This window comes from Kazachstania africana, chromosome 12 (assembly GCF_000304475.1).
Source record: "Kazachstania africana CBS 2517 chromosome 12, complete genome".
Classification (NCBI taxonomy): domain Eukaryota; kingdom Fungi; phylum Ascomycota; class Saccharomycetes; order Saccharomycetales; family Saccharomycetaceae; genus Kazachstania; species Kazachstania africana.
The window spans coordinates 365114-388870 of NC_018951.1; the positions used below are offsets into that span (position 1 = coordinate 365114).

General features: G+C 36.9%; 14 protein-coding genes and 1 non-coding gene across 15 annotated transcripts; 10 read left to right on the top strand and 5 right to left on the bottom strand.

Moving 5' to 3' along the window:
- Positions 1-86: 86 nt before the first annotated feature.
- On the bottom strand, positions 87-482 carry KAFR0L01930 (60S ribosomal protein eL32; the record flags this gene model as incomplete). Its single annotated transcript, XM_003959889.1, has 1 exon — positions 87-482. The coding sequence occupies one exon, from the start codon at positions 480-482 to the stop codon at positions 87-89; it is 396 nt and encodes a 131-aa protein (XP_003959938.1).
- A 1614-nt stretch (positions 483-2096) lies between these two features.
- Positions 2097-2720, top strand: ROX3 (Rox3p; the record flags this gene model as incomplete). Its single annotated transcript, XM_003959890.1, has 1 exon — positions 2097-2720. The coding sequence occupies one exon, from the start codon at positions 2097-2099 to the stop codon at positions 2718-2720; it is 624 nt and encodes a 207-aa protein (XP_003959939.1).
- Positions 2721-2850: 130 nt separating this feature from the next.
- On the bottom strand, positions 2851-3300 carry KAFR0L01945 (uncharacterized protein; the record flags this gene model as incomplete). Its single annotated transcript, XM_003959891.1, has 1 exon — positions 2851-3300. One exon carries the CDS (start codon positions 3298-3300, stop codon positions 2851-2853), a length of 450 nt encoding a protein of 149 aa, XP_003959940.1.
- Positions 3301-3502: 202 nt separating this feature from the next.
- KAFR0Ltrna6Y lies at positions 3503-3595 on the top strand. The gene is given in 2 exon segments: positions 3503-3542; positions 3558-3595. It is a non-coding gene; the product is annotated as a tRNA-Tyr (tRNA).
- A 224-nt stretch (positions 3596-3819) lies between these two features.
- On the top strand, positions 3820-5586 carry YKU70 (ATP-dependent DNA helicase YKU70; the record flags this gene model as incomplete). Its single annotated transcript, XM_003959892.1, has 1 exon — positions 3820-5586. One exon carries the CDS (start codon positions 3820-3822, stop codon positions 5584-5586), a length of 1767 nt encoding a protein of 588 aa, XP_003959941.1.
- Positions 5587-5642: 56 nt separating this feature from the next.
- NGL2 (RNA exonuclease) lies at positions 5643-7178 on the bottom strand (the record flags this gene model as incomplete). Its single annotated transcript, XM_003959893.1, has 1 exon — positions 5643-7178. One exon carries the CDS (start codon positions 7176-7178, stop codon positions 5643-5645), a length of 1536 nt encoding a protein of 511 aa, XP_003959942.1.
- A 160-nt stretch (positions 7179-7338) lies between these two features.
- On the bottom strand, positions 7339-10137 carry DSS1 (exoribonuclease II; the record flags this gene model as incomplete). The annotated part of the gene is made up of 1 exon (XM_003959894.1): positions 7339-10137. The coding sequence occupies one exon, from the start codon at positions 10135-10137 to the stop codon at positions 7339-7341; it is 2799 nt and encodes a 932-aa protein (XP_003959943.1).
- A 151-nt stretch (positions 10138-10288) lies between these two features.
- On the top strand, positions 10289-10870 carry PTH1 (aminoacyl-tRNA hydrolase; the record flags this gene model as incomplete). The annotated part of the gene is made up of 1 exon (XM_003959895.1): positions 10289-10870. One exon carries the CDS (start codon positions 10289-10291, stop codon positions 10868-10870), a length of 582 nt encoding a protein of 193 aa, XP_003959944.1.
- A 408-nt stretch (positions 10871-11278) lies between these two features.
- Positions 11279-12622, top strand: ERG9 (bifunctional farnesyl-diphosphate farnesyltransferase/squalene synthase; the record flags this gene model as incomplete). Its single annotated transcript, XM_003959896.1, has 1 exon — positions 11279-12622. One exon carries the CDS (start codon positions 11279-11281, stop codon positions 12620-12622), a length of 1344 nt encoding a protein of 447 aa, XP_003959945.1.
- Positions 12623-12899: 277 nt separating this feature from the next.
- KAFR0L02000 (zinc-dependent alcohol dehydrogenase) lies at positions 12900-13985 on the top strand (the record flags this gene model as incomplete). The annotated part of the gene is made up of 1 exon (XM_003959897.1): positions 12900-13985. The coding sequence occupies one exon, from the start codon at positions 12900-12902 to the stop codon at positions 13983-13985; it is 1086 nt and encodes a 361-aa protein (XP_003959946.1).
- Positions 13986-14509: 524 nt separating this feature from the next.
- KAFR0L02010 (zinc-dependent alcohol dehydrogenase) lies at positions 14510-15565 on the top strand (the record flags this gene model as incomplete). Its single annotated transcript, XM_003959898.1, has 1 exon — positions 14510-15565. One exon carries the CDS (start codon positions 14510-14512, stop codon positions 15563-15565), a length of 1056 nt encoding a protein of 351 aa, XP_003959947.1.
- Positions 15566-16265: 700 nt separating this feature from the next.
- Positions 16266-17818, top strand: TUB1 (alpha-tubulin TUB1; the record flags this gene model as incomplete). Its single annotated transcript, XM_003959899.1, has 2 exons — positions 16266-16290; positions 16503-17818. 2 exons carry the CDS (start codon positions 16266-16268, stop codon positions 17816-17818), a joined length of 1341 nt encoding a protein of 446 aa, XP_003959948.1.
- A 716-nt stretch (positions 17819-18534) lies between these two features.
- ALO1 (D-arabinono-1,4-lactone oxidase) lies at positions 18535-20118 on the top strand (the record flags this gene model as incomplete). Its single annotated transcript, XM_003959900.1, has 1 exon — positions 18535-20118. One exon carries the CDS (start codon positions 18535-18537, stop codon positions 20116-20118), a length of 1584 nt encoding a protein of 527 aa, XP_003959949.1.
- A 240-nt stretch (positions 20119-20358) lies between these two features.
- Positions 20359-21294, top strand: AIM33 (cytochrome-b5 reductase; the record flags this gene model as incomplete). Its single annotated transcript, XM_003959901.1, has 1 exon — positions 20359-21294. The coding sequence occupies one exon, from the start codon at positions 20359-20361 to the stop codon at positions 21292-21294; it is 936 nt and encodes a 311-aa protein (XP_003959950.1).
- Positions 21295-21364: 70 nt separating this feature from the next.
- UFO1 (SCF ubiquitin ligase complex subunit UFO1) lies at positions 21365-23338 on the bottom strand (the record flags this gene model as incomplete). The annotated part of the gene is made up of 1 exon (XM_003959902.1): positions 21365-23338. One exon carries the CDS (start codon positions 23336-23338, stop codon positions 21365-21367), a length of 1974 nt encoding a protein of 657 aa, XP_003959951.1.
- Between the last annotated feature and the right edge of the window lie 419 nt (positions 23339-23757).

A 23757-nucleotide genomic window follows, 5' to 3' on the forward strand; every position in this document is an offset into this window, starting at 1 on the left:
AATAACCCTAAATATATGTTATAGTTTTTTTAAGATGGAAGATTATACATTGAAAAAGTTGACTATATTTGTATTTGTTAACTCATTTAAGCTTCTAAAGCTAAACGGCCCTTTGGGTTAGTGACCTTGACACCTAAAGCCTTAGCTCTGGCTAAAATACCGACTCTGTTCTTGGCGGAGACGTTGTGAGCGATTTCAGCAGCGTAAGATTTAGTGTGCATCATTAAAGTTTCTAAGTCCTTGATGTTAGCAACGACGAAAACCTTGTGACCGGAAGGAGTTAAGAACTTGGTCTTCTTGTTAGAACCGTAACCGATGGTTGGTTCAGCAATGTTACCTCTGAATCTTCTTCTAACGACGGAGTCAATACCCTTTTGCTTTCTCCAGTTTTCAGCGACTCTGTGGTAACGGTCAGAGTGATGACGCTTGAATTTCTTAGAGTGTTTCTTAACAATCTTTGGGTGTGGTAAAGCGGAAGTCATCTGTTTTGAAAATTATTGATATAATTGTTAGTAAAAAGTTTACTTGTCATGACCAAAAAGTGTGAAAGAAATGTGATAATAATTTGAAATATTGAAATTTTCTCTATTGTTGTTGGGATCACTTCTCTGTTGTGGTTAATTGGAACGTAACTGTCTAGAGAGATGGCATTTTCCATGTATTCATTATAGAAAATCGACTTAGATTATTCATTGTCATTCTGTGAATTAGAGTTTCATTGATCTTTTTTTGGTGGTAGAACCATTTTCTAAAACGTTCTAATCTTTGATTTCTTACACTCCCACGTATACTGATTTTCGACATACCTTTATTCTTACTGTTCTTATGTCTTCAACTAGTAATGGTGCTGATAATTTCACCAGCTTTCTATATAGTTTTCACTATCCATACGAAATTGCTCGAGTCTGCGAACCATTGCATCCATTGTCGGCGTAAGTGTTTCCGACAATTCCATTAGAGAAGTGATTGTTAGAAGGAGAGCGTGCTGTTTAGGCAGGTGGATTATTCGCAGCTCATGGGAGGTTGCCGACGGACGGGACGAGACCATCCCACTGTCCTGGAACGGGAGAACTCGTAAGACGCGGTATATGCATTACTTTTGCGTTGCTTTCTCGTTTTTTTGCAATTTTTCAAATTTTCTAAAAAAAAAAACTGAAAAATTATTTAAAAAAGCATAGAATAATCTCGTGGAAACCCATACCACCAGAGCTCATAACTCTTTTGGACCTATTGATACGTACAAGACAGGAGGGAACGGCACATATTATCCCACATGAATGGATTACCTTACAGTGTATCTATAAGATCTCACGTGTTAGGTCAACGATAGCAATTGACTTCCCTCAAATAATGCGGTTTGGGTGTGTGGATGTCGCAGAAAACAGTCAAACGAAATAGTGCCAATCCACTGCACGCACACAAAAATAAGTCAGCCAAGAGGGTAACCCCAACACAAGCCTTTCCCAGTGAATATGCAAACTTACAAACGACAAAGAACTTACCTGATTAAATGATTCACATAAAATGAATATCCAAGCATGCTATGAAAATCAGTATATACTTCACAGCCAATCTACTTACTCTGTAATCTGCAAAAGCCCCACACTGCAAGCCGTGCTCTAAGTAAGGTCTGCATAGCTATTGGCATCACGGTATGCCATCCCCAGTAACAAAGGAGGTTGCATGCAACTCCTGTCGCCGTACCCCCCCCCATCACAACGTATTCTATTCTTCAAGCCTCTCACGTGTCAACTCGATCTGTAAATACTTCAACCTTTTTTTCTTGGCTATCCCAGGCATGATATCTGCAGACTTCGGACAACTGTTCTTACACTTTCTATTGATCGTTTATTTTCTTATTAATTACAGAAACGGTTAAGTTTGAATATCTGTATATATTACATCCAATAAAAAATAAATCTCAACAAAAGACATACTTTGTGTATCCCGTAGGAGGCCAACAATATCGCATTAAAAGAACATATTTTCAACAGGTCTATCCTTGTATACTATAAGTAAAAAGCTCTGTTAAAGCCTCAAAGTCAGCATTTAGCATTTTTCCATCTGCATTACAATAAATATAACTAATTCTCAAAATGAATGGTATCACTACACTAAACGAGGATTTTCTACCTTCATATTACTATTATGTAGAACCGGAGAAAGTCTATGAACCACAACAGCCAAACCCTCTGGATGATTTGATCTCAGTCTATGGTTTAGACGATTTGGCAAGACAAGTGGCAAGAACGAATTCTGACGGTTCGAAAGCAGTTAAACTACGAAAATCCTATAAAAATCAAATATCTGATATCTCTGGTAAATTTAATACTATACCAACGCGAGAGAATGGTAAAGGTGGTGATATTGCCAATGTGCTATTTCAAAATAATCAAGATATGATGAATCAAGTTACTAGAACTCCAAATATGACGGATCAGCAATATAGGGAAGCGTTAATCAGTAGAGATGCTGCACTATTTCAATCCCCTAATCTAGACTGGGATATGGCTACAAATGTGCTCTCGCAATTTGAAAGATCCTATCCAACAGAATTTCAAAATCAAGCTGGATTCCAAGTTGATGATTTGGCATTTGATTTGGATGGTACTGGCAAAGCTATCAACTCGAAGAAAAGGAAAAATAAGTCTAATGGGAGCTCTATGGCTACTCCTAATAGTGACGTTCAAGAAGATTTGAAAAGAAGACGTCTTGAATAGACTGTTTTTTTTTCAACACATTGTGAATACTACTACAAGTAATGCGTAAAGAAAACTACTGTTATAATCACAATTAAACATATGGGTACCATTGGAATATTTACTTAATCATCTTTATAAAAAAATAGCTTTATATTCGCTTCATCCCTTCATATAGTCCCGTAAAATAATCACTCAATCTACGAGCACCGTTTTGAACACTATTCTTGATCATATTTAAATCCTGCTCCCTATTGGAACTAAATACGTCAAATCCACTTTCCACTCTGTTGAGTCCTTCATTGGTTTTCATCCGGTGACCTTTCTTTGATCTAAAATACTTGGCACTGTCACTTTGTATATTGAAATCATTATTATTTAGTGTATGGTTTTGAAAAGAATCGTTTGAATGATTCCAGTTATCATTGAAATAGTCTGCAGAGGAAATAGATGGGGCCTTTGAGTAATTTTTCAGATGTGACTTAGCCTCATCTTCATTTTCAATTTTTTCATCATTGAAATAATCATCAGAAGAGATTGAAGTTCTTTTATCTCTATGAGAGCGATCGTTTATTAACATAGTTGCATCATTTTCTACCATTCCAAAACTCAGCCTTGGAAGTCTTTTATATTCTTTGGGTGTTTCACAAGGCTCATACAATTCTGTTATTTCAGCATTGTCATTCGCATTAAATGACAGTGGAGATGACGGATAAAAAGATTCAGATAATTCGTCCTGATGTTTTTCCTCCTTACGTTCCTTATCAAAATTAACAGTATCATGAATTAATTCGTTTTGTGACTTTCCTTTAGCCAAGTTGGTTTAAGGCGCAAGACTGTAATGTGAAATACCAAAGTAATCTTGAGATCGGGCGTTCGACTCGCCCCCGGGAGATATTTTTTTCTATTTTTTTTTTTTTTTTTTTGAAAAAGCGAATACTCCTACTTTGGTAATAAGGAAATTCATGTTTGGCGTTTGACCCAAGTCATCAACTCTTTTGATTCTTCTTCAATTTCTGTAGTAAGATACAACATATACGGTTGGATATCTCGCACCTGTTTCTTCGCAACTTTTGCATTATTAGCAACAATTTTATACGGTATCAATCGCTGAATAATCATGTCTGGTGTTGATTCTGAGGTCAATGAAGATGACCAAAATGCTTCTTATAAGAAGTTTGAGAGTCATGAAGCCATGATTTTTTCCGTTGAGTTATCAGATGGCATGTTTGAGACTGTTCCTGAGCTCAATAAGATTCAGCTGATAGAAATACTAGAATCACTGGAAGAGCTGATGTCGCAATTGATTGTAGTGAGACCTAATGCTGCCATCGGCTGCTATTTCCATTATTGCGGCAAGGAAGGTAACGACTATGGAATATATGAGTTTTTTCCCTTAAGTGACATTAATGCCAAAAATATGAAAAAACTGAGCGATTTATTGGAAGATCTTCGACTTGATAGAATAAATCTGATTGACTTTTTTCAATACAATAATGCCAAGAAGACATCTATGGAAAAACTTTTCACATTTTACTTGAACCAATTTTCGATGGAGGTTGCAGGTCAACGTAAATACACTTTCCAACGGATTTTTCTTTTCACCGATAACGATTCACCTATAGATAAGGAAGATAAGGAGGCTAAGTCAATACTGAGAAAGATTGTCGATGATTTAGATGAATCTCACGTCAACTTTGTACCCTTTTTTATAGGTCGACCGGATGCACCATTTAATAGTGCACTTTACTCCGAAATTTTAAAGCTTGGTGCCAGGAAGGATTCAAGTACTGAATACGATGGGCCAAACACTACCCCAATACAAGCATCATATATCAAATCCAAGGTTTTAAGAAAAAGAGAAATTAAGAGAGTTGCGTTCCGATGCCCTTTAATTTTAAATGAAAAGAAAAACTTTATAGTGGGCTTACGAGGCTATATATTTGTAAGTCACGAAAAAGTTGCTACAAGATATAAGCTAGTATATGAATATGAAAATTTACGACAGGAGGCATTTTCGAGGAGAAAATTTTTGAGTTCAGAGACAGCTGAGGAAATAAAAGGAAAAGAACTTACTAAAATTTTTACTCTAGGAGATTTAGATATAGAAGTAGATGAACGAAGATTCTTCGAAGTGGAAAAAGCTGATGATGATGTGAGATCGTTTTTAAAAGTCGTTGGTTTCCGTTCGATAAAGTCATGCGTTAAATACATAAATAACATTGATAAGGTCATGTTTGTTGTACCCGACGAAATGCAATACGTTAACTCGATTAAGATACTGACTTCACTGTTTAAGACGCTTAGAACGAAAGGGAAGGCTGCAATAATATGGGGGAAGCTTAAGGCAAATTCTAATCCTTCTCTTTTTGTATTGGAACCATCAGGAGAAAAGGACCCTAACGAAGGTTTTTATCTTCACCGTGTTCCATTCTTAGATGAAATAAGGAAATTACCAACAATGATAACCTATGAATGTGGCGAAAACACTTCAGACTATGAAAATTTAATAAAAGTAACAGAATATATCATGGCCTATTTCAATCTGAAGGGTGGTTATAATCCAATGGATTTGAAAAATCCATGCATTCAAAAATATTTCAAGATTTTGCACGACTATTTATTGCAGATAGAGGACAAGACTTCGGACGAATCTTCAACAGAGCGAAAGCAAAGATTGTTAAGGGAGGATGATACTCTACGTAAAGTGTCACATATAAGAGAGAAGATTATATCATCATCAAGATCAGAGGATGCAGGAGCGCAAAAATTGAGTAAATATATTAAAGTTTGGAATAATTTTTATGCTAAGATAGAGAAAGAGAGCGTTTCTTTGGAACCTTCCAAAACTAAAAAAAGAAAGCCAGCGCCGACTTTAAATCTATAAAATATGTTCCTTTTTTATCTATATAGTACAATCTATATGCAATCATCATGGCAATCTTAGAGTTTCAACTCTAGTTTACATATCATGGATAAATGATCACTAGGGTACTCACCAACATGTGGTTGACCGTGGCCAAATTTGCCCATTTCTGCCTTCGTTGGCATTTTTAAAAAAGCTTTTACTTTTAATTCATTTTCATCTTCAAATTTTTTCAAAGAATCAACCTGAATCTTGTCAGAAAAGTCCCAGGATTTTATAACGAAAAGATAATCCAACAAACCATTCCATGCGTGTGCCCAATTCGATATTTCTGGCTCGCCTCTCGTGTTATCCAAACCGGCATTTTCAATATGGACAGTTCCATAACCCACAGAATAGAGAGAAATTGCTCTCATATCTAGCGAGTTATGAAGCTTTTCCATGTTTGCTACCAAACTTTGTTGTTCTGAACTAGCATCAAAAAAGCTAGGAACTGGCGTAGCCGGTTGATCTTTGCCAAATTTTTCAATATTACCTCCTTCTTCATCCTCAGCATCCTCTTCACCATCTCGCGACTTAGAAAATGTGTACGATGTACTACATTCAATAACAGTCTTTGCTCTATTAGAATATTTTACGGGTTTCGAGGTCATAGATAAATATGGCGTGTCAAAAGGTTGTGAGTTAAAATCTCCGCCAAAGAAGGTGTACCAGTGATCTTTAATCTCATCATTGTTGTTTTGTAGAACGTTAACTCTATGCATAAATTCTTTTGTCTTGTTTAATACAATGTAACATTGTCTTGTTCTTTCGTATGTACCGAATGGGTGCCAGAACAAGTGGGTAGTTCCAACAATAATTCCAGATTTCCTGGTGTTCGGGAATCTTTCTAAAACCTTAGGTGAAAATTTCAAAGCTAGAACTAGGCCCACATTATTAGTAGTTGTTCTCGGAGGAATATTACCTGAAATTTCCTTATCATAATCAATCAACATTTTATCCGTCATCGTGAATAAGCTTCTCTTCCACAGTATTGAGATCCCATGGTTTTTAGATGGCTTAGCATGAAATTGTGAATCGTAACCTAACTTGTCAAACTCCTCTTTCCAAAAGGTTTGGAATTGAATTCGGTCAACTTCTTGAAGACAAATCACATCACTGTCATAATATTTGAACTCATTAAGAAGTACTTTTGATCTTCTAAACCACTTAACAGCTTCTCCACTGTCAGGAAATAGTTTTCTTCTGATTAAAGCCTGTGCTAAGCAGTTATATGTCATTATTTTGAATTCGAAGCCGGCCGTGGACTCAGCTTTGCTTAAAGCTAAAAGAGGTCGCCTAATAAATTGCAATTCTGGAGGCAAATCGGGATCTAGCCCTTGTGCCAGCATTGCCTCCTGTTTAGATTTCCTCATAGCCTCTCTTTCTGCACGAACTTTGGCAATATGTTCAGGATCTAAATTACCTCTTGCTTTCTTTCCTTTTTTCGCACCTTTTCTTTTAGCAGTCTCACTTTCGAGAATAGGAGGGATAACATCAGATCCAACTTTATGTTTCGATTGCTGTTGTTGAATATCATGTGGTAATGTCAATTCAGCCTCTGTAATCGTCATGTCTTTGGCTTATTTATGTCTACGATTTGACTACGGTTCGAAAATTCTCAAATTTCGATGCCTTTATTACTTTTTTTTTCATTTTTTTGTCGGACATCTTTAAATAACGTAATGTATAAAATTACAGATTTATATCCAGTTGCGTCTATTTACATGAATTTTATGCTTCTAGGTACAGAATGCCATCTAAACTTTCTAGTTTTACAATTCTACAATTTGTCACAGTATCACCGATTACGGGGTATGGCATACCTTTCTTCAGCTTCAGTTTGCCCCTTGCAAATGACATATCCGGGAAAAGACAATTGACTACACCATTATTTGGGACAGATGTTATCATGACATCAAATCTCTTATTGGGGTTCTCGAAGATCGCCTTTTGCAAGTATTCCAATGTCCAGTAAGTGTTAATAGCGCGAGACATTTTTTTCAAAATATCTGCCCTTGACTGGATATGCCATATCAAGTTTTGAAGTTTCTCATCGTTGAAAACAAAAGGAAGCTTTTTCAAGAACCTGTGTATCTGGAAGTGGTTGAGTAAGTCAGGAAATCTTCTTAATGGCGAAGTAACGGTCAAATATTGTTGTGCACCTATCATTTCATGCATCCTAGGCTTTGAAGTGTAAACACTAGAATTCATGAGTGAACTTACCCTTGTCATATCCTTTATAGAAGGACTTACACCTGACTTTGTACTAGATTGTAGCGACATATACTCCATTGTTGCCTTGGATCCCAAAAGTAGTTTATTATAGGATCTATATATCCCAGGGATGTTATTCTTTTTGAAAAACCAACCGCAAAGCGTGTTTGTTAAAATCATCAACTCAGAAACGAGTAAGGTTGCTGGTGTTTCTTCTTGATCGATAAACTTGACATTTTTCACCTCTGCCTGCCCTTCTTCAAAAAATTCAATCATACCTTTGTTAAAACCTTCTCCAAAAACTACAGCGCCTCCGTTTTTCATTCTATTGTTTCTTAGAGCCCGTGCAATTTTGTGTAGATCTTCCAAATCTTGTTTCACTGAGGGATTTGAGTAGTCGCTACTTTGTAATATTTTATTGACCCTACTGTATGTTACTTTAGGGAAGTTCCTTATCTTACTCAATTTGATATCAAAAGTATCATATAAAACATGTAAAGTTTCATCAGGTAATGTTTTCACATTTACAGTGAATGTCATTGCATTCGTGACTTGTCCATTTTTGCCCAAGTCAGCTGCTTCGGAATACGTATTTGGTAGTAAAGGCTCAACTATATCAGGAAGATATGTAGTGAAGGATTTCTCCATAGCAAGCTTGAAAACATCGTCATTAAGTGGCCCTTGAATTTCTGAGGCCCCTGAGAATAATATGCTAGGATCTGCGATGTGTATGCTTAGCGAATATATTCCGTTTCCTTTATTGATGATTGATATACCATCGTCAATTTCATGGGCAGTTTCTGAATCAATACAGTAAACTCTCAAATTTCCAAAGTCGACTCTATCTGCATCAGCGGATATCTGGGGGCCACAAAGTGCATATAGTTGTTTATTTGATTGGCCCAAATTAGACGAATTCGAAAGGTTTAGATCATGATTAAATAGGAGAATATTATCAAAAAATTGAGTTGGATCAATTTCCTGCAGTAATTTATAGCATACTGTTTTTGACACGTCCATATCTTTATAATAATTTAGCTTTCGCAAAAAAGCTGATATCAAAACGGCTACCTGAGAATTTTGATTTAAATTTCCTGAGGCATAGTCTTTTAGCATTGACATGAACTCAGGGTACTTTTCCTTAATGATTGTATAGTTCTTTTCATTCATAAGCCTTGTAACTTGTCCTATTTTATCCAAATCTTTCTGCTTTGTGCCACAAACTAAATAGTCATTAAAATGCTGATACGCTTTCAAGGGGTTCACTGTAACAGATATGGGAGACATCGAACAACTATTTCGTTGAATATCTCCCCACATATTTGTTTCTTGCTGTTCTATAATGGCCCAATATGTGGACAAACATCTTGATGCATCAAGGTTGTTATAAGAATCATTTTTTGAATTATCAATCAGAGTTTTCATGTATTTTCTGTCATTACAAGATGACATATCTATAGTATCAACCAAGTGCACTAATTGAAAAAATGGAATTTGGTACCAACCTAAAGGATTTTGCAAGAACCGATGCAGGACTTCTAATTTCTTTATCGTTAAAGGTAATTCCTCCCATGCAATGTGACTGACTGTAAATGGCTTCAGACTTGTTATATGCTGTCGAGTAACGGTGGGAAGTATGAAAGTTTCATTAATCGAGCTTTTTATGACGCCAATTGGATTGAAACCGTGGGGTATTTCCCTTGTTATCAGGTTTGCTATGCCATTGGGAATTGAATAGGGTATGCGGAGATTTATCGAGCTCCTTGTAGAGAACAGTAAATTACCCTTTATTGTAGCAAAAGTGTAGCGAGGATCATCGGCACTCTCAGGTAAAGCAACACACATGGACAATTCCGTTGCATTTGACTTCAACAGCACAATATCACCAACCTTCAGCGGACTCTCAAGTAATTCTTGCGTATGAAATGTTATGCCTTCATTTCTTTTGTTAAAGTTAGGTTTAGCCCCATTTATGAGATTTTTGCTGAATCGTTCCATTCCAAGGATTTTGGTCGATCGATCTTTCCAATCATGCTCATACCAACGTTTAGATGGCCAAATAATCCTCTTCAAATATCTTTCATTATAATCTTTTTCAATATCTGCAAGCTCTTTAATCTCGAGATCAGGCTCAAGTCCACTAGTTCTAGACAAGAAAAGCTTGTTAATCAATTTTATCTCTTCCTTTTTTAATGGTGTAGTCCCAAAGGATGGATTTTCATTCTTGTTTTTAGTTCTTGACCGTCTTTGTTTCTGCAAAGCTCTGAAACTCAGTCTAGATGAATGAAGCCTCCTAGTGGCACATAAGACATTCATGTGTCTGGGCAGAAACAAGACTTTTTTGAACTTGTCTGTCCATCTTGCCATTTGCATATATTAAATTTCATAAGTGATTCGCTTTTTCTTGAACATAGAAAAATGTAACAGTTTGATTGCAGACCCTCAATCAGAGAGGCTCTCAACTGCAATGGAACTGTACAGTAAAAAGCTTGGTCTCGCCTGTATTACTGGGATAGGTAATATGGAGCCTCAGTACGCCATGACAAGACACAATGTAGGCATATGCTTTGTGGATTATCTGAAAGATTACTTATTGCGAGGCCAGCAACCTAAAGAATTCAAGAAATGCCGTTCTGCGCCCTACGTCAAATATCTGTGTATATCAAATCAATTAGTTCTACTACGCTACGACGGGAACTTCATGAATCTTAGTGGTAAGTATGTAGTCCCCATATGGAGCCAATTACCGAATAGGCATGAAGTCAGACATATAGTAGTCCACGATGATTTGAGTCTTCCCGTGGGAAAAGTGCAACTACGGAAGCCAGAAAGCAGTCTGAGAGGTCACAATGGGCTGAAAGACATTGCAAAATACTATGGAAATCGCTTTCATAAGCTCTCAGTCGGTGTTGACAGGCCTGAAAGTAGAGATAGTGATATCGTCGCAAAATACGTTCTAAATAAGTTCAATACCAGAGAGGTCGAAGTGCTTCAAAGTGAATCCTTTCCAAGTGCTTGCAATCTTCTGGAGAAAATGTTGTTGTCATAACTTCAACCAACGCTCTCTAACGGTGGTTGTGGATGGTCTGCTTGACAGCTTGTAAGATCGGATATATCGCAAGGCTAGGAGTTAAACTTCCATGTAGTTTGGATGTCTCGGGTCAAGCTGGTATTTCACGATTCGCATGGCGCAGCAGATCTAAACGAGCTTGGCAAAGGCAAATTCGGTAGAGCTGTTTCACTGCATACAGGTATAAAACACTTTGTTATGATGCTCGAGGAAGGGTGTCTTCTCTTCGTGAAACGTAATAGTATATATTAAATATGGAGTTCTTCATTTTTCCCTGAAAAATTTATGGTATATATATATATATTTAAAAGATTTTGGGATAGAACCTGGGGATAAAGTGAAAGGACCAATTTACTCTAAGCACTACATAATAGAATACATCTAGGTATGGGTAAATTATTAGATTTTGCTTTGCATCCAATTGAGTTGAAAGCCGCAATCAAATTGAGGTTTTTAAGATCTCCTTTGTACTCTATCAATGACACAAGAGCAACTCCAGACTTGGTAGAATGTTACAAATTGCTCAAACAAACATCTAGATCCTTTGCAACGGTGATAATGGAGTTACATCCTGAATTGCGCAACGTTATCATGTTGTTTTACTTGATTCTGAGAGCATTAGACACTGTCGAAGATGATATGACTATTGAACATGATTTAAAGATTGACCTTCTACGCAATTTTTACAAGAAATTAGACTTACAGAAGTGGAACTTCGAAGGTAATGCTGAGAATGAAAAGGACAGAGCTGTCTTGGTGGAGTTTGCAAGCATTTTGAGGGAGTTTCACAAATTAAAGGATGATTACAAAGCTGTCATAAAGGAAATTACCATGGAAATGGGTAATGGGATGGCTGACTATATACAAGATGAGAATTTCAACTTGAACGGTGTCCAAACCATCAAGGACTATGATACATACTGTCATTATGTGGCAGGCCTTGTGGGCGATGGTCTAACACAGCTAATTGTACTGGCCAACTTTGGGTCCAATTCTTTGGCTAATGAAACGCAATTGTTTGAAAGTATGGGACTATTCTTGCAAAAGACGAATATCATAAGGGATTATGCTGAAGATCTGGAGGCTGGAAGATCTTTTTGGCCAAAGGAAATCTGGTCCATGTATGCTGAAAAATTAACTGATTTCCAAGATCCATATATGGAAAGAAAAGGTGTAGATTGCATGAACCATTTAGTTTTGAATGCCCTGGGACATGTTGAGGATGTCTTAAACTATCTAAGCTCAATACATGAACAATCGACTTTTCAATTTTGTGCTATCCCACAAGTGATGGCTATCGCTACTCTAGCCTTAGTTTTTGAGAATCCTAGTGTCTTGCGTCGTAATGTGAAAATTAGAAAAGGAACCACATGCTATCTTATCCTAAAATCAAGGACATTCCGCGGCTGTGTGGAGATCTTTGAAGAATACTTACGTGAAATTAGATCTAAATTACAGGTGGAAGATCCGAACTATCTCAAGATCAATATTCAAGTCTCTAAAATCGACCAACTTATTGAAGAAATGTACCAAGAAAAACTACCACCTAGTGTAAGCCCTAAAGAAACAGAAATTTATCTAAAAGTGCAAGAAAGAACAAATTGGGATGTCAAAGTTAAACCAGTTCAGGATGATGAAGATTATAGATTCAACTTAGCTTTTACCGTTATTATTACTCTATTATTGGCTTTTTTCGTGTTCTGGACAAATACAAGCCAATTTTTAAATTAATATCTCTATGTATTTCGTCTATTTCATTTATCGAAAATTCTCTTAAACTTCGCTAGTCCAGTTAAATAAATCCGGAATTGTACAATATACCCCGAGATCGAAGAATGGAATCAGATGTGCTACATTACTATATCTCCTCTTTAACATATACGCTAAGTAGCCTTTGGGGGCGTCATCAAACGAATGAAGCTGTTTCTATAAATGTAGATGGCTTGTGTTGCAACTTGCTTGTTTTTCCCAAGTCGTGTCACACCGTCTCAATCGTACTATTATACAAATGTCGAGTAGAGCACTCACGGCAAGAGTATTATCTGTGATGACACTTCCAAAGACCCAAAAGGCAATGGTATTCTCCGAATACGGTGGTGATCTGGAATACAGGGACATTCCTGTACCCACAAAAAAGGCAAATGAAATATTGATTAATGTAAAATATTCCGGAGTCTGTCATAGTGACTTATATGTGTGGAAAAACAGAACGCCCATGACATCAAAATTACCCTTAGTAGGAGGCCATGAGGGAGCAGGTGTTGTGGTTGGCATGGGCTCAAATGTGAAAAACTGGAAGATCGGTGATAAAGCTGGTGTCAAATGGTTGAATAGTACCTGTATGACTTGTGAGCACTGTGAACTGGGCAACGAACCAAGTTGTTTGAAGTCTGAATATAATGGTTTTACTCGTAATGGGTCATTCCAGCAGTATGTAGCAGTAGATGCGATACATGCCCCAAGGTTACCTGATAATTGCGATTTAGCCGAGTTAGCGCCAGCTTCTTGCGCTGGAGTAACCGTCTACAAGGCTATCAAGTCGGCTAATATTAGAGCAGGTCAGTGGATGGCAATAACTGGCGCATGTGGTGGTCTGGGATCAGTTGCCATCCAATATTGTAAAGCTATGGGCTACAGGGTAGTCGGGATTGATGCAGGTGAGGCAAAGGCCAATCTATTCAAAGAGTTAGGTGGTGAAGTATTTATTGATTTTACCAAGAGTAAAGACCTAGTTGCAGACGTAGTATCAGCCACAAACGGAGGAGCTCATGGCGTTTTAAGTATTGCAGCTACAGAAGACGCTATTAATACTTCAGTAAAATATGTGCGTTCAAATGGTACTTGTGTGATTGTTAGCGTTCCGGATGGGGCATACTGTAAGTCGGACGTGTTCAACCAGGTCGTTAAATCAATTTCCATAGTGGGTACGTATGTAGCTAATAGAGCGGAAACTCGAGAGGCTATCGACTTTTTTGCTCGAGGACTAGTGAAAGCCCCCATTGAAATAGTTCCTCTTTCACAGCTACTTCAAGTTTACAAGAAAATAGAAAGTGGTGAAGTGATAGGAAGATATGTGCTTGACACATCTATGTAAATTGTCTTCTACTCGGAACGACTATACATATGGCCCTCCAAATTATATAGTTTGATGGATTCCAATAATTTGTATTCCTTTTGCATTCCTCTTTCAAGTTGAGGAGTCATTACGCTGGCAATTGCCTGATTCGGCGAGTTTCGCACCGGAACTCTGCGAGCTTATCAGGAACATAAATCTCAAAATGCACTAGTTCAGCTTCCATTTTAAATGCTCAGGAGAAGGAATTGGATGTTGCATGATAATTCTCGAGAAAATCAGTCCGCATCATATCCGTGGACGTTGAGAGAGGATTCGTTATTGAGTCCGCAACCTCCCTGTTGTACTTTTCAACCTCCTTTCTCAATGTTCAGCTTTGGCACATCACTCTTACCCCAGGTTTCTTTATTCGTTTGAAACTATGGTGGCTGATTATAAACGAATTTATATAAAAGTAGCCCTTACTCTTGAACAAGCTTTTGCCAGACAATTCACTCATTGTTAAGCAAGAACAAAATTCTTTCCTTTTCTAGAGATAACTAAATATGAGCGCACCTACAATCCCAAAGACCCAAAAAGCCATCATCTTCTCCGAAGTTGGGGGTAAATTAGAGTATAAAGACATTCCTGTACCAGTTCCTAAGTCAAATGAGCTGTTAATCAACGTTTTGTATTCTGGTGTCTGTCACAGTGATCTGCACATTTGGCAAGGTGACCTCCCATTGCCTTTAAAGTTACCATTAGTTGGCGGTCACGAAGGTGCCGGTGTAGTTGTAGGCATGGGTTCAAACGTCAAAGGCTGGAAACTGGGTGATTATGCAGGTATCAAGTTCCTGAACGGAACCTGTAATGCCTGTGAATTCTGCGAACAATCTTTTGAGATCAGTTGTCCTCATGCTGACTTCACAGGTACTGTACATGACGGTTCCTTCCAACAATACGCTACCGCAGATGCTGTTCAAGCTGCCAGAATTCCGCAAGGTACTGACTTAGCTGCCATTGCACCTCTATTATGCGCAGGTCTCACTGCTTACAAAGCTTTGAAATCTGCTAACATGAGACCTGGTCAATGGGTTGCTATTTCAGGTGCATGTGGTGGTTTAGGTACATATGCTATTCAATACGCTACTGCCATGGGATACAGAGTTTTAGGTATTGATTCAGGTGAAGAAAAAGCCAAATATTTCAAAACACTTGGTGGTGAAGTATTTATTGACTACAAGAAGAGCAAAGATGTTGTTGCTGACGTTATTAAAGCAACTGATGGTGGGGCACATGGTGTTCTTAACATTGCTGTTGATCCAAGAGCTATTTCCATGAGCACAAAGTACGTTAGATCTAACGGTACAAGTGTCTTGGTCAGTTTGCCAAAGGATGCCGTCTGTGAATCAGAGGTATTCACCCAGGTTGTCAAATCCACCTCCATTGTTGGATCTTGCGTTGGTAATAGAGCAGACACTAGAGAAGCAATTGATTTCTTCACTAGAGGTTTGATTAAAATTCCAATTCACATGGCACCACTATCGAGTTTGCCACAAATTTATGACAAGCTAATGCAAAATGAGGTCGTTGGTCGATTTGTCGTTGACACCTCGAAATAGGTTGATTCCTTATATATATTTTGATGTCAATTTTATATATTTTTATCATGCTACTTCGAAATGTTTTGCTTATAAATCGTAGCATGAGAGATACTGAAATAAAATGGTTTAACTTTACTGCAATGAACGATACTAGGGCTCCTCAATCATGTTTGGCCGAAGAAGAATGTAATATGCCAAATTCAAGTATCAAAATAAATAAAACGACCTTCTATAGATATGTATATCGATTTTGTTGATCTCGACAACATTAAATCACCAATAAAACTCATATATTCGGTACCCTCAAAATTATATGAACCATTAATATATAAGGCGACGTCTGAACTTTTTTGTGGGGTGCTATAATACTTTAGCATCACGGCAGGCGTCGAGACTAGTCCTGAACCTCATTATATTTATGTCATTTGCCATTATATAAGACACAGCTAAGACTCCTAGTATCAATCTTGCTGGATATCTGACGCTGTCATAACATCTTCTAGCCATTTGCTTATTACAGCTGTTTGACGCGTGTTTCCTGATTTGGAAATATGTAAACAAATTTTATTTCCCAACTCGGAAACTGTTCTTTCTTGTGAGAATTCTTGAAAACTTCATCACATTTTTATCAGACAAGAGGTAAAAAAAAAATAAAAATCGATCATTTGAAACACCAAAACTAGTGATAATACAAACCAAGAGCAAGAACGATAGAGCCATGAGAGAAGTTATTAGTATCAATGGTATGTGAACTAATGTAAAGTTATATATGGACTAGCAATTGAGACCCAAAACCGTGTAATTTTGCCTTTCGAGGTGGGTTTCTCGAGGATGTGGCTATCCCTGAAACACGTCAAACGGCCAAGGTAGCTTGAGCTTGTTCATACGCCTTCCGCATCATAAATAAGAATACTAACATGTTATTTTGCTTGTGCAAAATTTTTCATTTGAATAGTCGGTCAAGCAGGTTGTCAAATTGGTAATGCTTGTTGGGAATTATATTCATTAGAACATGGTATCCAACCAGACGGTTACCTACAAGAAGGTTTAACCAAACCAAAAGGTGGTGAAGAAGGTTTCTCCACTTTCTTCTACGAAACAGGTGCTGGTAAATATGTCCCAAGAGCAATTTACGTGGATTTAGAACCAAACGTTATTGATGAAGTTCGTAACGGTGCTTACAAAGATTTTTTCCACCCTGAACAATTGATAAATGGTAAAGAAGATGCTGCAAACAATTATGCACGTGGTCATTATACCGTGGGAAGAGAATTATTGGATGATATTTTAGATAGGGTGAGAAGAATGACTGACCAATGTGATGGTTTACAAGGTTTCTTGTTCACGCATTCATTAGGTGGTGGTACCGGTTCTGGTTTAGGTTCCTTATTATTAGAACAGTTGTCAGCTGATTATGGTAAGAAATCTAAATTAGAATTCGCTGTCTACCCAGCTCCGCAAGTCTCTACTTCTGTTGTTGAGCCATATAACACCGTTCTTACAACACATACCACTTTAGAGCACGCTGATTGTACGTTTATGGTTGATAATGAAGCTATCTATGATATTTGCAAAAAGAATTTGGGTATCACCAGACCTTCCTTCAGTAATCTAAATAATTTGATCGCTCAAGTTGTTTCCTCCGTCACCGCATCCCTAAGATTCGACGGTTCATTGAATGTTGATTTGAATGAATTCCAAACTAATTTAGTTCCATATCCAAGAATCCACTTCCCATTAGTTTCTTACGCACCAATACTTTCGAAGTCAAAGGCGCATCATGAAGCTAACTCGGTCACTGAAATTACTAACGCTTGTTTTGAACCAGGTAATCAAATGGTTAAATGTGATCCAAGTGCCGGTAAATATATGGCTAATTGTTTATTATATAGAGGTGATGTTGTCACAAGAGATGTTCAAACCGCAGTAACGCAAGTTAAGAATAAAAAGACCGTTCAAATGGTTGACTGGTGTCCAACTGGTTTCAAAATTGGTATTTGTTATGAACCACCAACTGTTATTCCAGACTCTCAACTGGCCTCTGTTCAAAGAGCCGTTTGTATGCTATCGAATACAACTGCTATTGCAGATGCTTGGAAGAGAATTGATGCAAAGTTCGATTTAATGTACGCTAAGCGTGCTTTTGTACATTGGTATGTTGGTGAAGGTATGGAAGAAGGTGAATTTACCGAAGCAAGAGAAGATTTGGCTGCCTTAGAAAGAGATTATATCGAAGTTGGTGCCGATTCTTATGCTGATGAAGAATTTTAAACTCACTTATTCTCTGTTGAATGAAAATTGCTCTACATAATCCCGACTATTTCAGAGCAATCTGAAATTTTATTTCAAAGTACATATAATAGTATTAAAAAAATACCCCTTTGTTTTATCTAAAGTACCTTTCAGAATTCTATTTTTAAAGAGAATGATGTAAAATTTCTAAGTACTTTTTATGATTATTCGTCACTAGAGGCGATATGGATATTTTTCTACCGAAGAAAAATATCATCAGGATAACTAAATATATAAAAAAAGGATGCTTACTTCCCAAAAGTGGGAGGTATTTACTACTTTCATCAACAGTATGGAATTGTACTTACAACTCTTATATACTATGTTTCTTTTTAAATTTGAATGATAATTAAACGTTACTTAGTTCTTACAAGGTAGGGTGCAAGATGAGCTCGATTCCAGACCTGAGATCACAAACCCACACTGGCTATTAAGAGTGTTACAACAACCAAGCCACATTTCAATGCGGTCACTTAGCAAACGTAGCACTTAAGTTTAGTATCAGTGGCATACCACTTTCCGGGCAACATAATCCTTTCAACAATAGCTCCACAGGTCCCTTAAAAACGGCCAATCAGTTGGGCTTGTAGTATATAAAAGAAAACGTTTATGAAATTCGAAAGTGAAAGAGATAATATTTCTTTCTATCACTTTACAAACAAAACTGCAGCACATCGTATATTGTTTTAGAGAAGATGTCATCCCAAGACATGTCATGCCCTACATCAACGAATTTTGTGCTCACAAATTGGGCCAAAATATATCATACAAATCCGGAATTATACTTCCAACCAAGAAATGTGGATGAACTTAGAGGTATTGTGAGAAAAGCTAATGAATCAGGGAAAACGATCACTGTGGTTGGTGGTGCTAACTCACCTAATGATATTTGCAAAACAGAAGAATGGTTAATCAGTCTAGACAAGATGAAAAAAGTAAACAATTTTGAGATGTCAAAGGATAAAACATATGCTGATGTCACTGTAGAGGCAGGAATAACATTAGAAGAACTTAATGACTATTGTTTCAAGAAATACGACTATGTCTTACAGAATTTAGCATCCATAGCTTGCCAAAGTGTTGCTGGCGCCATTTCAACCGGGACACATGGTTCTTCACCATATCATGGCTTATTGTCATCTCAAATTGTAAATTTGACTATTGTAAATGGTGAAGGTAAAGTTTTATTTTTAGACTCTAAAAACAACGCTGATGTTTTTAGAGCCTCATTGCTGTCGCTCGGAAAGATCGGTATCATCTATAATGCTACTGTACGTGTAGTTCCATCATTTAACATCAAATCAACGAAGGAGATAATATCATTTGATTATCTAATTGAAAAATGGGACACACTATGGACCTCAGCAGAGTTTGTGAGAGTCTGGTGGTATCCTTACACAAGGAAATGTGTTCTGTGGAGAGGTACTAAGACAGAAGAACACATTAAAGAAAGGCCAAAGGGATTTTTGGGCAATAAATTTGGTAGGTTAGCTTACGAAAGCTTACTATGGATCAGTTGTGCATTATATCGCCCATTTACTCCAATTCTAGAACGGTTTATTTTCAGAATTTTATACGGTAATGTTGGTGGTATTGGAGAAGGTTCTGTTGAAGTCCTTCCCTCATTTGAAGGGCTCACTATGGATTGTCTATTTGCGCAATACGTGGATGAATGGGCTGCCAAATTGAATGATGGTCCTGGACTTTTAAGGTCTCTTGATAATTCTATCTCAAAGGCTGCAAAAGATCGGGAATTTTATGTCCATGTTCCAATGGAGATTCGTTGTTCAAATACCCTACTACCAAAGAAACAACAAAATATTAGTGGTAGATCTGCTACTAGTCCAGGTCCCATTTATGGTAATTTAATAAGTCCGTATCTCGATATTTCTTTTCATGAAACTGCATACGTTCCCCCAAGTGAGGTAACAAATTCTCAACTAAACCTTTTCATAAATGCAACAATTTATCGACCATTTTCGTACAATACACCGATCTTCAATTGGTTTAGATCATTCGAAAATGCCATGTCTCATATTGGTGGAAGACCCCACTGGGCCAAAAATTTCCTGGGACCAACAAACCTTGCAGTTCAAGATGCGCCAAACAAAGAAGTGGCAAATAAGTATACACGAGTTTCATTTATGAGAGGAAGATTTCAAGATTGGTACGGAAAAGATCTTATACAGTTTGATGAAATCAGACGCAAGCAGGATCCTAAGAACGTCCTACTGAGAAAGAATGATTGGGCTGTACAAAATGGTATCCTAGAAGGTTAAGTTTTATAAGTTTATTTTATATAGTTTTTTTTAAACGGATTTTAATTGTGCTTAAATGTACATCACAAAATGTTTTAATATCCCGAGGAAGGCAGGATTGACATCTTCGTTTAGCTGAATAGCCGTTTGAAGAAAAACGGGCATCATATATTAAAGATGTTAAATGAAGAGAAATTTATAAGGAACAATATGTTGGAGTCTCACATAGTTTATGCTCTTTCAAGATATATAACACGTTAAATGACGGATGGATCTATTAAGAAGTATACTATGCTTGAAAGTATGGATCGTAAAACCGTTATTATCTTTAGCGTGGCGTCAACGATTCCTACTGTTATAATGGTTAAAGACAGGTGGCTTGCATTTATATCTATGCTTCTAATATTGATTTTACCAAGTTATATGTACGATCTCTATCTTCGACATGAGCCACGCTCAATTAACACTGATACATGGTGTCCTTTGCCACTGATTTCAAAGACAGAAGTAAATGGCAACTCAGCCATATATAGATTCAAGTTGAATGACAGCAGTGAGCTCCTCCAGATTCCAATAGGGTATCATCTCGCTATAAGAGTAAATATTGGTGGAAAAGTTAGAGTAAGATATTATACTCCAATTGACCCCAAAAATCAAAGAGGCCATTTTGACTTACTAGTGAAATCGTATAGTACAGGTGTTGTCTCTAAATATTTTGGAACCTTGAAACCTGGCGATAAAGTCGAGTTCAAAGGACCCTTAGGTGAATTCAGTTATAAGAAAAAAATAACTCAACTGGGTATTATTGCTGGTGGATCTGGTATTACGCCCGTTTTACAAATATTAAACGAAATTGTGATAGAACCGGAGAAATTGAAAAGAATATCACTAATTTACGCAAATGAAACAGAAAATGATATTCTTATGAAGAAAGATTTGGATAAGATGGCTACAAAATATCCTCATTTTGAAGTGCATTATGTAGTGCATTTCCCAAGTAAAACTTGGAAGGGTGATTCGGGCTATATTACAAAAGATGAACTGAAAAAGTACTTACCAAAATATTCGGAAAATCATAGACTATTAGTTTGCGGGCCATTAGAAATGAATGAAATGGTTCTAAGATATGCGAAGGAACTAGGGTGGAATAATGGGTTCCAAACCTCAAAAAGTGACGACAAAGTCTTCGTTTTTTAAAATTCTTTTACTCTAAATAAAATTTATGCGTGTAAATAATGTAATGACTAATAACATATCCCTATTTAATTTATTGCAGTTCACTTAAAGATAATGCAATAGCCAACTGCAATTCTTCATCCATAGACATCTGACTATTGTTATTATTGCTTACTGTATTTCCGATTCCATTTGTCTCTGGTCCGGTAGTCGCTCTTTGCTCCGGTTCTTGCTGTTCCAATCTTGATTGTTCCAAAGCTCTTCTCAACTCTTCATCATCATCATCCTCATGAGATACAGGTGTTCTTCGTTGGTCGATTTCTGCCTGTCTCTGAGACTCCTCCAAAATTCTCCGAAATTCCTCGTCATCATCCTCAGTACCAATATTTTGAGTACTCGTTGCTGTAGAATCCTGATTATCCTGAGATTCCAATAATGCAATTCTTAATTGGAGTTCCTCATCAACATCTTCGTCATTCGTTGTATGTCCGCCGTAAATTTGTAAAAGTCTTTCATTTTGTCTCCTTTGTTGTGCCAAAGATTCTTCCTGTTCATCGTAAATCTCCAACTGAGAATTTAACGTTTCATTCCACTTGTTACTACGGGTCTTCCCCCCAGTGCCTGTACGTGTCTTCCTTTTACCGTCATCATTGTCATTTATGTAAGTCAAATAATGCAGACTATTACCACTACCAATAATCATCTTCCCTTGTGAAATTTCAAGAAACTCGGGGTACTTATCAGTTTTTTGAACTATTTTGATCAGTTCACCATCAGTTGGGTCAATAATCCTCAGACATGAGCTTAAAGCCACTACTAAAACTAAGTTTGTTAGTTCAAATGTAAAGATATGATCACTTTCAAAATCAAGCAATTTTTGGACCTTCAAGGAACTACCAAAATGGAGTCTTGTATTTATTATTAATAATTGATTGTTTGATAGTAAAACAGCCATATAACATCCGTCGCCTCCAGCAAGACTCATATCTTGCTCCCTTAATGCCGTTGATTCATCGATTGAAATCTTGGAAATGGAAGACCCGTAAGTATTTGAGACATTTAACTTCTTAATATACCCAAAACTATTATCATTTGAATTGAATGATATCATAAATAAATTGTTTAAACTTGCCAAGATGACGTTCTTGATGCCGAAATCTATCTCAGCAAAGTGCATTCGTTCGTTAATCAATTCTTGAGGTAATTTGATGGTATTTACCAACTCCATACTATGAAAGACAAAACAATCTTCATGATTAACGACAATTGTGTAGTCTTTATTGAAGAATATCTTTAGGATAGGGGTATCTGAGACCTTCGTTGACTTTATTAATTTTGTCTCACACCACCAGAACACTTCACCGTTTTCTGAGCCACTAACACACCAATCGTAGTTGTTTGAATCATTTAAATTTGAAGTTGTTATTGCCGTGACACACGAAGAATGTCGCGAATTGAATTCCATCACGGGAGTCAAATATGACTTATTACTTAATAACTTCCCAAATACTCTACCATCAAATCTTCCAAAAACTGCGGCGTTAATATTGAAATGCATCGTAGAACATCCTTGAGGAGTGGTACATGGAATATAGGTCAGTCTTTGTTTTGATCTTCTTGATTGTAAATGTACAAGAGTTATTACACCATCATTATAACAGGCACAACGTGGATATTCGAATATTAACTTTTCTATACGACTTTGTTGAGGAACGTAGGGTCGCGTTGGAGATATCACATATTTAGTTTTAACTGCTCTATTATGCTTCCATTGATTTAAACCTTTATAACGTTCCATGTATTCGATGCTGTATTTTTTAGAATTTGCAAATGATGGGAAATTCGTAGAATTTATCTTTGAAATTAGTAAATTTTTCCACAATTCTTCATCTGTGATTAAACTATTGAAGTGATTCGATACAGTTTTTAACGTATTTAGATCTTGTTCGTTCAAATTACTGAATATATTGATCAAAATTTCAGCTGGTAATAATTCTAATCTTAATGACGAAACCGTAGAATCCTGTAATTCCGGTTCATCTTGACCCAAATTTATTTCTCTCATTACAATAGATATGTACCACTGATGTTAAAAATGAAGTAAAGTAGTGGCAGGGTTTGATATATTGCAAGTTACCGATCAGTCTTGTATTGCTCATCTATTAAACCCATATTCATCATTGACCTTACACAGGACGAAAATGAGAAGAAAAAAGCAATGTGACCGATGAGGCAAAAAAAACAAAAAAAACACGGAAATAATTACTCTACTCAAGGTTCGAACAAGTGACATTCAAAATTGTCATGGCCAACCAACTGAACTACTATGCTATACGAAAAGGAAATTTTGTGAAGAATTTGATCGAGACCCTTCTCTTACGTACCAAACGATAACTGGGACGGAATTGAGAGAGGAGTAAAAAAAAAAAAGATGTGCGTTGGCATATCTGTCGTTTCATCGCTGTTGAGGCAACGGCGAACGTG